Consider the following 14,717-nt stretch of genomic DNA (forward strand, 5'->3'; position numbering starts at 1 on the left):
AAGGCGCGAAGCATACATGAAACTCGGAATAAGAAAGGCGGACGCTGAATGACTTGCACTCAGCATCGTCCGACACGTATGACAAGCGTGTCTTCTTTTCTCTATGTGTTTGAAAGCGAACGGGAAGAAACTGTTAAGCGTAAACAGCTAATCGCTGGTAAATTTATTTGTCACTCAGTATCCACTGATTACTATGTAAAACACGAAACGCTTTTGTAATAACCCTAAAACATAGACCAGTTGAAAAAGTAAATTATGATGAATACTGATGTTGAAATGGAACTTTTACACATACAGGAAACACCCCATTATGGAGATGTGATGTACTATATAAAGAAAAGCTTCAACACATTAATTAATGATTTTTATCTACACGAGGATGTGAAGCACATATATGAAAGATTCATTGACAAGCCATTCGCAAAAATGGGGGCATTTACGTTTCAATGTCATAATAACTAGACAACACCTTGAAGACTGCGGGAAACCAATAAGATGCTTAGCTCAGACTTTTGAAAGTTTAGTCGATTCTGCATTTGTGAGCAAGTATTCTTGCAGTTTGTCAATGCCCTGACAGTTTCTCTTCATAGGTCAACTGTTCATGGTAGAACAAAGTTGGTTTGCCCATTCTATACTGAGAATGGTTCCAGGTTTCATTATGATGCTGTTTGAGGATTTAGCCAATGGCCGGCCAGCCGACGCTGAGCCTGTTCTTGGGCTGAATAAAATGCAAACTGAGAGAGGCGATGCGAGCTGCAGGTTGATACAGCCTTACAGACAGGTCGATCTGTTTTTCTGTATTCCCTGGATAAAAGGTTACGCTCAAAGCTACCGCTGTATCCCTGTACCTGACACCGCGGGTCTATCTATCGACTTGCCTTGGCTCCAGTTTTATGTGGGCAATAAGTTCGCCTTTCGCTTGACTATATTTGTGCCACAAAAGTCGAACGGAACAGTTGGGCAGTCTGCCGGTCGACGGCAGAGCAAGCTTACAGTTGATTGCTCTGAAAGGCGTGTCTCTGTCAAATGTTCCTGTCTTTTGGTTAGTTTCACCTGGAACAAGTCTCTCACAACCGATGGAGAACGTCACGAAACGGTAAATTCCTGGAAAGATACTTTTAACGGAAACTTCACATGGCCACAACGATGGAGTACGGAGATTTCGATGATTCAGCTGAAAACGGAAGTTCTCTGGAAAATTCTTTTTACTATAGTGATATTGAAAATTTACGCAAACCTTGGATAAAAGAGCCTCATTTTATCCCTACTATTGTTGTATACGGGTTGGCGTTTTTAGTCGGGATAGTTGGAAATCTTTTGGTAGTTTTTGCTGTGCTGGCGGACAGAAAAAGTCGAAATGTTACGACAACGTTTCTGGTGAGCTTAGCCATTGCTGATCTCTTGTTCCTGTTGGTGTGTGTCCCGTACGTGACAAGCCGCTATTTCATCAGTCACTGGAGTGTGGGAAGAGCTTTTTGCAAAGTTGCGGGCTTCGTAGAAATGCTCTCGGCCGTTTCTTCTATCATCAATTTAACCTCGGTCAGCGTTGAGCGGTAAGTGTATACATTTCAAGTCTCAGTAGCTCTCATGCGTAAGCCAGATCGTGTCGTATTAACGCTCAATTAGAGGCCATGTGGCTATGTTTGTAGTTTAAATCCACCGAGACAGTAATCAGGCAGAATTATGCCCCAACGCTCACCCTTGATTATAGCATAATTTGTACACTCGATCTCTCCGGTGGAAGTCAACAAACAGCAAAGTGGGTATATACGGGTAGTGGTTTTACTAATTAAAGGCCCAATTTTGGTTTGGGGTGGAATGGAGGGTATCAAAGTCTTTTTTTCTATTCAAAGGCACATACAATTTATTGAAGAGTGACAGAAAATCCTGTGAATGTAATCTTCCTATACATTAATTTAAGGAAATGTCAATACTGTTATTAGAATAGTTGACTCCCATACTAATTACTATGACTGTCTTAGTAACATAAAAGAAAAAGTTTTACATGGCGGGTGATTTGGTTTAGAAATAAGCAAATGTATCTGATCATACACCTTTCCTGTTGCAGTTCTGAATCCCATGGTGCTAAATGCATAGAATTTCACAAAAATGTTCCATCTCTCAAACAAATGAGACATACATACTTTGAGCTATTGCTGCTGCTTTAATAAACTAACTTTGGATTCCATAATTTAAAATACAATACATATTTTACGCTAAGAAAAAACAAGGAATTCCCTGTTCTTTTTGTTGTAATTTCTGGGTTGAGTCAAGAATTACTGAACCTCAGTATGTTAAGCAACATCAGTCAAAAACTAGTTAGTTCTGTTGATTAATATTTGATTGAGAGTTGCAACAAACATTGTGCCACAAAGCTCAAAGACGAAATTACAGAACGTTAATATGTTTTGTCCAACGTGGAAATCGCGATACAATATCTGTTTCCGAACATACCTGTGTTTATACTGGACCTAGATAAATCGACATTCACTACAAGTTATTTTCCCTGCTCCAACGGTGCATTTCTCATATTTAACGCCCCTCTATGACAAAGCTTAGTTCAAAGCGAAGGTTGTACTGACTGTGAAACCAATATCGCCTGCACCTCTTACAAGAATTGCAAACTGATAAATGGTTCTCTCTGGCATGTAACTCTTTGTCTTTCAGTATGAAGGAATTGGTGTTATTGGTTTTGAAAATGGATCATTCAACTATTGGTTTTACTTTGGCATGCGCGTGTTTGCATTGGAGCGACAACGCGTATGGTGTCATGAGTGACCATACTGTGGCATTTTGCACTTCTTTTCCGTCATTTACAGTGCTAACGATTCATGAGATCTTTGCTCGTAGACTGTTTATAGTTTGTAGCAAAAAACAAGTCACATTCAAAGTATTTACGCATAATCTGTGAGCCAACCGATAATTGTATTCTGCGTTGACAGATGGGTGCTATAATCTAAGAAAATAAATTTCCAATTTTGTCCTCTTTATGCACAGCAAGAATGCCTTTTTATATCCCAAATGATTTAGATCTTCATTATCAACAAGGCTGCCTTTCTTTATTTTGCATTCAAAATTGAAATAAAATTAATAAAAAGATTAAAAGCATATCTAAATGAAATTTGTTTAGAAATAATCAATTTTCATTTCATGAACATGTTTGATACTGGTCTGTGTGAGATAAAATGAAAATCCCATTAAATAAAACTGCTCTATAAATCCTGCTTGGAGAAATAAATATTATAAATGACTTGTTACAATACGTTCATAACATTACTTAGAACCTGATACACACAAAAGCAAACTTCAAATTTCTTTTTACCATCAAATATAACCCAAGACTTTGAGCTTTATATCCATGTTCTACATACATGCTACTTGTGTATGCATTTCTGTAAACTTAACATTTCGAACATGGAATGACGAAAAATTCAATTCAATCAATTCTTTTTAGACTTACCCCATACTGTTTCAGTTTTTGGCTTTGCCAATTGTGTACTTTTCAGCATTGTTAATTCTGCACATGGTTATGTGCCGAAACTCAATAAACCGCTTTAACTAAGTAACGATATAAAACCCACCGGATTGGCAATGTTAACCTCAGGCCTAGCTGTTGCACATCAGACTTGAACAATTAGATTATCAAAAAGCAGATTGACTTGCAATATTAATTTTCAGAACGTGTGTATCCCTGTAACTTTGCTGAGATTTTGAAGATAGGGACAATCTGTAGGCGATGATGAACGCAAGTTGACTGTTATAAACACCTAACACGTACCCAGTGTAATGAGCCGCCAGAAAATGGCTGCAAATGTGATCAACGTGTAGCGAGCCTAGCACATGTATCAAAACCATCTGTCCGCCGTGCAGTACGGTATCAGCCTGGTTTAGAAACCGAGTCGATAGGTAAGATATCTAGGTACAGCTGAAAGATAAATTAATGATCAATCACGCCTGACAGAGAGAAAGCACCGACAACTGGTTATTAATTGTCAACAATAGCACTGTTTAGGTGTGAGTGGAAGCCCTTATTGCTCATCCCGCATTCTGTTCTGCGCGATGAGTGGTCAGCGATCGTCGGCAAGCCTATTGCTTTGATGGACGTCCAGCAGAAACAGGCTGCTGGGACGTTGTATATACACGTGTTTGTGCAGCCTTAGAGGCCCGACTGCTACTGCTCGATCCGGTTTCAGCGTGATTCCCAATAACTCAAGAACAATAAATTAGTCGTGTGTGGGAGGGAGGAGAAGGAAACTCTTACCGCCTCACTAGTACATGACAGCAGCTCTTCAATGGTATGCGAAAACCATGTAGTGCCATAGCCCCCTCTCTTGATCTCTCTCTTCGGGCAGCCACATGTTTTCTTATACGACGTCCCAGTAAATCATCGTTTTTATGGTGCAGCTGTTCATTTCTCTTTAATTGATGTAAGATTATCTCACAAAAAGTAGAAACTTGGAGTAAATAAGCTCTGGATTTTAATTATGGGTTTTGTTTTACAATGGTTACAAAAGGTGACTTTCAATCTGCGTAAACCTTTAAAAAATGATCATGGACGTGCTCATGTAACCCCCCTTGGTAATGAAAAAAGGTAAATGATGTCGATATATCTCGATTTTGTACAAGATTTGTTAGCAGATGTTTAAGCATTACATGTTGTTCGCGGATCCCACAAGAGTTAAACTATCATTGTGTATCAGCATGTATGAGAAATCTTTAACTAAATCCTAAGATTTGGGAAATAAGATGCATGTAGGATCAAGACTGCAACTCAAAAGCAGTTTCTTCACAAAGAGGATAAAGTCAAGATACCTTTATAAAGGCATATCTTTCTTTGTTTCTCTTCTACTGATCAAAGGAAGGTGTACAATCCATATATTAAGTTTTTCTTCTTAACAGTCGTTTACCAACAAGAATCCTTTTGTTCAACGAATGAAAGATGGGAATGAAATCATTTGTGTACCACTAAGGCCTGATCCATTTACTTCACGAGCCTTCAAAACCCGATCATACTTGGACAGATGAAAATCACTATATCACAACAAGCGTATAGATAAGGTGAAGTATAAATAGACACACTTTTCAATGGAGCAAATTCGCCAAGATACGGCTGAAAAATTGTCGATGTGGTGTTAAGCTATACAATTCATTCAATCAATCTAGTAAAAGGTTTCAAAAAATTATAGCTGAATATCTTCTTGAATAGTAATTTTTGCCGCCCGTATTACCATGTTTGTAACAGTAAAATTTTTATGGGAGCGAGACATGATTCAGTGATTTGGCGCGAAATTTCAAACCGATGGCACACGAGATGACTTAAATCCCCGGAGTTTTAGATTCTCTCGGAGTTACTTTTAGTGGGGAGAGTCTTCAGTATAAAGAGTATTCAAGGATCCAATTCGAAGCAGGTCCAACAAGTGTGGAACTCTTGAACAGGGTATACTTGGACAAAGCATGACTGGAATTAAACAACAATAAAGTTTTTCAAAGTGCGTATCACTTACTGAATGTTGTTAGGGCTGGTTGCTTTAAGTCTTGCACAGCTGAATCTAAAGCAGATAATTCGATGTGGTTGCAAATTGTGGAGTACTAAAGAATACTATCCAAGGCAATGAAATTACCGAAGAATACAAGTGAAGGCAAGTGAGATCGGAAGGAAATATCCTTCTCCAAACAATTTAAAATCTATTTAATATCTTTAAGTTATTGTTATTGTGTTTATCGAATAAAATTTCAGGACTTCAAAACATAATCTCATGGGAGCTGCGAGATTTTTCTCTCTCCGACATTCTTTTAATATTAATGACAAAGAAAAGATGAGCTGGTTATGTGAAGTGTTTTATTTTTGGCAAAAAATCCTCATCAGACTACAACGACTGATGTAGTATGAGCGTGTAGTCATTAATTAAAAATATCTGTGATGAGTCAAGCTGCCCAGATGTGATTGACATAATCAAACGTGGGGCTTTTCATGCAATATAATACTGAGCAGAGCGAAATCCTTATTACAGTGATCATTATAGTTGTTCATTTATTCATTTGATTAGATTTAAAGCCGTACTCAATCATTTTTCTCTTATAAGATAGTAGTAAGGATTATGGGTTGAGGAAACATAAATAAAAATACACACGGACGTTCCAGAGGCACCTCGCACGCCTCTTGACTAAAGCCATCGGCCAAGGCAGCTTGAGATGGATTCTTGCCTGTGTCCATATTGGTCAGTAGCTGATTGGCTGCGTTGGTGTTTATATAATAAAGCTATATCCAACTCACTAAAAAATGCTAAGAAAATGGCATCTTCTCTTCATCGCAGAAGAACAATTTTTAGCCGACTGACTAGTAACAAAGAGGAACAGTCCTCAATAACATGATCTGGACGATTGTCATGTAAGTCAGGTCGTATTTAGCAGTGTCTTAGTCATTACAGCAAAAAAGAGTTGAGTATGCAACAACCCAGTCTTTTCCAAACCATAAAAACCTGAACGAATAGACAAATAGTTCTTCTCGTCATGTCATGTCATGTGTGTAAAAATGTTAGTCATCAATGAAAAAAATCTATCACAGTTGTGAGATTTACAAACGTGTTCCTTTTTACAGCTAATTACTTTTTTCCGTTCTTCGTAAACCCTTATGTGACCTCACTCTTATTTAGTCCCCAGCGAACCAATTATAAAAGACATGACTGACGTTAATAGGAAATCGATTAACTTAAAGTTGATTTAATCGAACTGCATGTTGATGGCAACTTCAAATTTTAATATCAAGGGATAATGGAAGGCCTCCTAAACCTTCATATATCAACTGCCAGACGTACCAGGTCAGCAATCGGCAAACGAAATAAAAATTACATTCAACACAAATCCCCAAAGAATTAAGAAATTAATTAAACAACAAATTCGGTCAGTGTAATGAAAAGAGAAGCTGTATTCATTTCAGTCCTGTGCGAATGACTTAAGGATATTGGAAAGTACGACAATCAGGCTGTTAACTAAGGAGTTGGTAAAAGCCAAAGCTTAATAAAGGCCTTAGAAATGACTGGAAGAATATTTGAGTGAGGCACCTTTCCTAACTAAGACGATCCGTTCCAAGTTCTAGAATGGTTCTTTTGTTTCAGTGAAAACACATCCCTTGGAAACACATGCCTTGGAATTAATATATGCTTTCATGAGGAAAGGCTGTCCATAATTTCGTTACGCATGAACTCTCAAGTGAATCATATCTGAACTAAAGGGTCTACTTTCAGTTTTCTTTACTTAGTCCTGTGCGGTTGATCCTGGGAGTACTATAAGCTGTTATTATCCCTTCGCCGGCGTGTGTTGGTTGAGGGAAAGTATCATCTTTCCGGTCTGTTTCTTTGTGCGTGTGTCCGGGTCATCTTACCTTAACAAAGAATTTGTCACCTGGTTAACGTTTATGCTAAAGTCCACTTTTACTCCAGTCTACTTGCACAAATATTGTTTCAACACATAATAAAAATACTACAGCACAGAAAGTAAAATAAGAGCAGCGACGACTTTATGAAAGTTGGCAAATGGTCACACATAACCGGTGAAATCCGACCACTTGTCATAAGACTTAAGGAGGGGAAAATTGTAAATTTAGCTGATTTGATGCATATTAAAAACCTTAATGAGTAAATTAATTGAAATCGTGTTTATGGAATATTATTCCGTCTACACATGGAATTAATATCAGTATAAAACATTACCATTCCTATAAAGATTTGAATAGTGCAAGCTGAAAACGTCTTTTACTCTGATCTAGTGACCCAATTTTTCTCAGAGTTGGTGCCTCAGTCAACATGCAAAGAGAGGACATCATACATGAATTACCTTAACTGAAGTAAAATTATCCATATTTCCGTACAATACTCTGGGTTAATTTAAGGCTAGTTGCAAGGAGTGAGATTAATGACTACCTTTAAACGACAGGTAGCAAGATGGACTTCGATGAAACAGCGTTCCGGATAGACTGAACCCATTCGACATGTCTGTGACAATGTCTGTCGATAATCGGTAAACCACAGACCCTAAACTTGGACATCGTTGTTTTATTTGAGCCTCTCCAGTTGATCCAGGAGAATGATCCAGGAACCTCTCACAGGGACGCTGTGAGATCAAGCCCTGCTCATGCTCGTTCTTGGGAAGGTCTATCATCAACCTCTAGATGATTGTGGGGTTCCCCAAAGTTCTGCCCAATTTCCTCCCATCAAAGCCTGTCGCTGTCGTATAAGTGAAATCCCAAAATGATCATGTGGAAATGCTTAAAAGTATTAAAATTTAAGTTTTTTGCAAACTGGGGCACATATTCTTGTATCTCATATCAGGACTTGGAAAGGCCCAGAAGTCCAATATTGACCCAGATTGAACACTTTAGGCATTTTTAGATGCATATAACCTCTATAATGATACTAAACTTGATACCTCATTGTAAAAACACATATGAACTCATATCTAATATGTTTTAAAACTATAGACAAAAAATATAGAAAATAGGTAGAAAATTTTATTTTTGGACGGATTTGATGCAACAGCTATGGGCCAAATCTCCACCTTACCGCCTCATCTCTTTTTAAGGTTTACTATAATAAAAAATGTCTTGCCACACATACACCGCGTTTGGAAAGACGGATCTATCACGGATGTGTCGTTTGATTAACTGTCTACACCTGCAAACCGGAAATTTTTAAAACCTGGATTTATTCTCGAGCCGGATGTTCAACATGGATGTGGGAAGGTGCAAAAGATAACACTATCCGATCAGGATTTGAAGGCTGTAATCAGTGTTGCTCTAGGGCTTTTATTTTCGTAGCGGGAGCATTAACAGGTGTGACATGGATAACTATGGCAACTGTTCGAACATTTGTCCGTAAGGGTTTTAGTGTGTCCTTAAGGCGGAGTAAATTCATCAGCGCCGAAAGCACATCATTTCCAATTCGCTAAACATCCAGCAGGCTTCGAATCATGCTGGTCGCCCAGGGTATCTTCCTACATGAACTTATAGTCATTAGCCGCCGATAAGGATTAAAAGGGCCATGTTTGAACCAAGCTAGAACCACTTCACTTGTTACAAGCTTTAACACACCTCAATTTATTTTCTCCTCCCGCTGCTACAAAATGACTATCCAGTCACTAAATCAGCCAATCAAGAAATCTTCCAGCCGACCGCCCATAACCGGTTATCTATCCTATAAGGCACTCAACCTTGTTAAAGTTTTAACATTCTTTAATGAACCATCCCACCAGCATCTGTCCGACAGAATACCACATTTGCAACTTACCTATTTTTGCTTTCCTCTGGTTTATTTTCAGGTATATTGTGATAGTTCATCCGATACAATCACGATTTCTTTGCACTCGGGGCAATACCATCAAAGTCCTGGCTTTCGTCTGGCTACTGGCTATTGTAGCCTCCTTTCCAGCCGCCTTTGTCATGGTAAGTATAAGATTATGTTAAACATATTGTGTATATGAAAATGGCTTTTTAAACAACGAACGAAAGATCGAGCATCACATATGTTATGTAATGTTATTACCAAATGACTGAAATTCTTTAAGGCGCGCTGCTTTGTAGAATACCCTGCGAAACCATTGAGCTTAACAGTGTTTTTCTCAGAGTAATGCTGCAATCTGGACGAAGCGGTCTGATCTGTTCCACACTCTTCATGCACCCCTCCACCCTCCCTTAATGATTTTACTGCATTGCCCGCCCGCAAACATCTGAAGGCAAAGGCACTCCCAGGATTTGCTTTTGAACACCGGCTTCAGCAAAGATGCAGTGTTAGTGCATGAGAGACACTAGCCAAGGCAAACTGTACGACGATATAGACCTTTTACTACTACACATAAGCCTCCGTCTTTCTACAGTCATGGGGGCTCCGTGGCCTAGTGGTTTGCGTACTAGAGCAACACACCACCAAGTGTGATCACTGTGAGTTCACGTCCAGATCAAGCGGCTTACTTTCCTGTCTGACACCAACCTGCTGGTGTGTCGTGGTTTTCCCCTTGGCTGTACCCTATTCCTCCCACCTTAATGACGGCCGCGTTACAATCCTTTAATTGCGGACAGGTACAACAACGACAACAACACAAAAATATTTCAAATTCACCGACATCGCATATTTTTGAAAGAAAACGTAGGGCCTAAACGCATTTATCATTTGGTATAGAATTTAATTTCGGTAACAATTCTGTGAGATTGTTTATTATTAAATTAACTTTGCTAGATTCTGAAAATTATTTATTGAGAATGTTCGGAGTATTTCTAAATTACACGAGTACAACCATGTGTCGCAGTTCCGTTTTAATATAACACCAAAGCATCACATCGAGCTTCATGCGTAAATTTGTTGCTTAAAGTACTCACACATTTCGTAAAGGACACAGGACAGTACTTGGGATAATACTTATCCCAAGTACTATATATATTATGAACTGCTTTACGTATAGAAAGTATGCCGGTGTAGAAAAAAGTGGGTATAGATTTGGAAATGTCCAGGTAAACTAACTTGACAGTTGTTAATTATGTCAGTTTTACAGGGTCAAATAAAGAAGTGATATCATCTGCGTAATGTTATGGAATGCATCCACAATGACGGTACACACGTATGCAATCTTGACATGGGAAATAGTGCCTTCTATTAACGCTCTGATCTAGAATTTGTTGACTTTCCACTCCACAGGTGACTTTACATTTTATCGTAGCACGGTTATTGGTCTGGACTTTGAATGGAAGTGCCATTCAGTACATGTGCCACAACTGAACTGGGAGAAAACTGTTTATTCGTAAAGCACCTTACTTCCATTAATCCAAAGGCTTACCGCAAACGACTTTCAAGAACGTAACCACAACCGCGTAGATGTACCATAACACGAGGCTATAGATAATATAGTATCGTGTGAATGGTTATATACTGTAAGATGATGTCAAATTCAGTACAGTACTGTCTCAAACAGTAACGCCAGTCAAATTTTTCAACGATCTAGGTGAGAAATAGCATTCGTTTTCAGTTTATTACCGAAATCAAGACTAAACTCATTCTCTTTGAAACATAATTATGTACATATAAACAATAGAATCTTATACCGTTCTTGTCAAAGCAAAAAGGAATAGTCATTTAAACACATGTCTAAGGATACTACATCAAACGCCTACACTGTTTCTTCAGCTGCAGCATCCCACAAATTTGGACCGAAAAATATTCTACATTTATCTTACAGCTGCTGTTCTAAATCCTGCTGTTCATTGATTCTTACAAATTCGAACAAACTTCCTACAAATTCGAACATACATCAATCTTTGTTCAAACTTGTTTCTAAAACATTCGTGTTTATATGGCCATTATCATGTATTAAGTGAGAGCACTGAAAAAACGAATTCATCTTCTAATACAAACTCTAAGATACAAATGTCAAAGGATACAGCAACAAAATCGGATTAGCTTATGGAAACAATGCCAGCTGTCTAATATGCTGTGTATCCATACACGATGTTGCCTTTAACAAATGGAAGATAACACTGAACAACCCTATCATACTGACGGAGTGTTTTTGTACCAAAAGTGTGTAGAGAAACACTTCATCAATGTGGTTTCCGTAACAGTTTTGTAACAGGTGGCCATTTCATTTATAATCAGTGTAATTCAGCTATTGTGACATCTTTTGGGTTTGCTGCACGCACGGCTTGTAACACATCCATAGTCATTTTAGAGGAGCGGTTGATAGCCGGCAGTTTGCATTGATGTAACATGGTAAGGTGGTTAAAAACACCTGTGGTCATGCAGCATGTCTAATCGATACAACGGCAAAAGCTGTGGTAATTCAAGTTCGCTGTACACCAGATGTGTTTCCAGAGGGACAGAGCAGGATTTCACATTCAAGGTAGTTTTTCGTACGAAGTACCAGAGCTACTCGGTCATGAAACCTTACCTGAGGTAAAGTGGCAATAGACCGGGTTTCACTGCTCCTGACTGGAAATTTGCTAGCTCTCGCATTATCGTCGCTGCTCAGGGAGCAATCCTTTACGCTATAAATGTCTTAGCATCACAGTAGCAAATAAACGTGAAATTATTTTATGGAAGTTTTTTATGTAATAATCGTTTAATGACCCATTTGCGGATTTATTGTCTATATTTATATATAATCATGATCATGTATATTAATGATCAGCTAGCTTTAAACAATTCATATATAGCAAAGGCCGTGAAAGATATATATCCACCATCGCTGGACACTTCCCAGACTCTCCAGATGGCATCTGGACCAAAATGGTTTCCTGTCTCACAGAGTTTATAGTTTCAATTTTTACGTGGTAAATTATCATAATATGGATAGCAATATCCCTAAGGATTCTGCATATGCTGTGTACATAATCTGTGCGTTATGTGACGATTTCAATCAACGTCACAAGTTATTACTGCAAAGACGGGTGTGTCAAGGTTATTCCATCAAACGCCTTCAATCTCAGTTTTCTTAAATCTTACAACGAGTATACGCGTTGGATGTGTGACCGGTTACAATCACAGCGCGACGAAGATACATGTTTTGATTACCGACATCTTATATTCTAGCACAGTGCAAGATTTGGATTATGATTTCATTCATTCGCATAGAACATCCCTTGTGTCTTTCCAGTATCATTGATAACTGTTGTCTGCTTCTTTTTGTATGAATCCATCCTAATTTCATACCTTATATATTGTTTTAGTTCTTCGGTGGTGCCTGTTGAAATGCTCTATGGAACTGGTCTTGCGATTATTGACCTGAAACTTTCATTACGGTTGACACGTGAAGCTTAGATCAGGGCCACTTGCAGGAAACTCTATATGCCTTTTTGGAAGAATATTCTGTGAAAAGTTAGCTGGTAGAAGTGATGTTTACGTTGTGTAGTTGCAAACTGCGATACTGCTAAACCAGCCTGTAAACTAATAAACACTATGAAAAGATCTTGTCAGTGTTTTCACTCAGTAATATAATTAAAGACGTACAGCACACAGTATAACCAGAGTGAATACTGACAAATGAAACCGGTGAAATACAGCCTTTTGTCAATTTACCTCAGCCAGGGTTTTATTCATGTTCGTGTAAGTGCTTAAACAGTAGCAAATTACATGCCACCTAGCAGCATGGCTTATGTAAAATCGATGGCAAAAATCTGAATCTTGAGTAACTCTTTTGTCGTGTTGGTTTATTTCATCTGTTCGTGTATTATTTCATTCATCTGTACCCAAGGAAAAACGTTTTCTAGCTATAAACCAAAACACTAGTCGATAGGTACCTGGAATTTGAGAATGCGTTGTGTTGCCAAAATGTTGTTGCTGTTGTTGTAGGCCACATGATGCTGGGGAGTAAGTTTTGGTGATTAGTAGTAGTAGCTTGTTCGTCGCTGGGAGAAACATGAAACAGGAGCAGACTGATCACATCTTGTAGGATAGGATAAGGGTAAGGGGCGAAGTTAGAGGGGCTTTACCCTCAACTACTATGTGATAACATATAATAGCAGACACCTGGAGTATCGGGGATAAAACCAGAGCAGCTACGACAGTGTGACAGCTGGCAAATTTATTTATTTATTTATTTGATTGGTGTTTTAGGCCTTACTCAAGAATATTTCACTTATACAACGGCGGCCAACATTATGGTGGGAGGAAACCGGACAGAACCGCAGTATTCTAACTTCTCATGTAAATGTTTAAAGGAGAAGAAAACTTAAAAACATGATACTATGGGCTGAAAAGAACACATTTTTTTCTATCTGGTGGTGCCTGCTGCACAATTTTGCGATTTATCCTCGCCATACACGTTAAGTCTGAAAACGGCAAAGCTGACATAAATCGCTGAGTTCATCGCGTCCTCCATCTTTAATATCGTGTAATTTATGCTGGGAGTGTGTTGGCTCTCGGCCAGTGAGAGTCGTTAAGACTACCGGCTTGTTCGTGTAAACTTGGAACCTACGTCCAACAATCCGCTTTCCCGATCGTCAAGCGGAAAACGAACTGTACTGTTCGCTACCTTCTGGGAATAACAGTTCTACCGGAAATGTACGAACTGCACTTCGGAAATTTCCGACGGAAAATCTCCTCCTTACACAGAAAACTTCAGGAATAGTTCTTAGGAAAAATGGAGTCACCCACTGCGGATTTTGGCGCTGACTTTATTTATAATTTATCAACTTGAGGTACATATTAGAATTTTTTTATGGCATGCACCTGCAAGGAAATGCATACTCTTTTCAATGGTATTTGTTGGTAATTTAAGTTTTCTTCTTCTTTAAACAGTGGCAACTTGAAAACCGGATAGCATCATGGCTAACGTAAAATCCAGGTGCATCACACATCACTGGTCTAAATTTACTTAAAATGCTACAAGTAATACGTGTATATCCTCAGTTACATTAGGGTGAATGTAGTACATATCAGTGTCCAGATAATAGATTAGCTTATTTTTGTTTTAGCTTACTGTGCAGAAACCTTGCACTGATTCAGTTTGCCGCTTTACGGAGCGTGACATAGACTAGTGCCGTAATGTAAGATAATATTTGTTTGCCGTCATACTTATACATGTAACTCAATGCACAAATGTAGGTTTCCAGCAATAGATGAAATATCAAAATTACGAACCAAGCTTCATGCGGCTAAAAATATTTTTTTCTTACTACATGTGGATTCATCCGAATATATGTCTTACCAGAGCAATTGATAGCTAGCTATTAATTGCTA

At 38.5% G+C, this 14,717-nt stretch overlaps 1 protein-coding gene across 1 annotated transcript in view; it reads left to right on the forward strand.

Annotated features, from left to right (window-relative positions):
- Positions 1-771: 771 nt before the first annotated feature.
- The window catches only part of LOC135471471 (allatostatin-A receptor-like), a 34,630-nt gene continuing 20,684 nt past the window's right edge, over positions 772-14,717 (forward strand). Inside the window, exons 1-2 of the mRNA XM_064750717.1 lie at positions 772-1,553; positions 9,313-9,436. Of these exons, the coding sequence (XP_064606787.1) occupies positions 1,135-1,553; positions 9,313-9,436 (543 nt within the window). The 5' untranslated portion in view covers positions 772-1,134. The remainder of the gene's footprint in view (positions 1,554-9,312; positions 9,437-14,717) is intronic.

This window comes from Liolophura sinensis, chromosome 7 (assembly GCF_032854445.1).
Source record: "Liolophura sinensis isolate JHLJ2023 chromosome 7, CUHK_Ljap_v2, whole genome shotgun sequence".
NCBI lineage: Eukaryota > Metazoa > Mollusca > Polyplacophora > Chitonida > Chitonidae > Liolophura > Liolophura sinensis.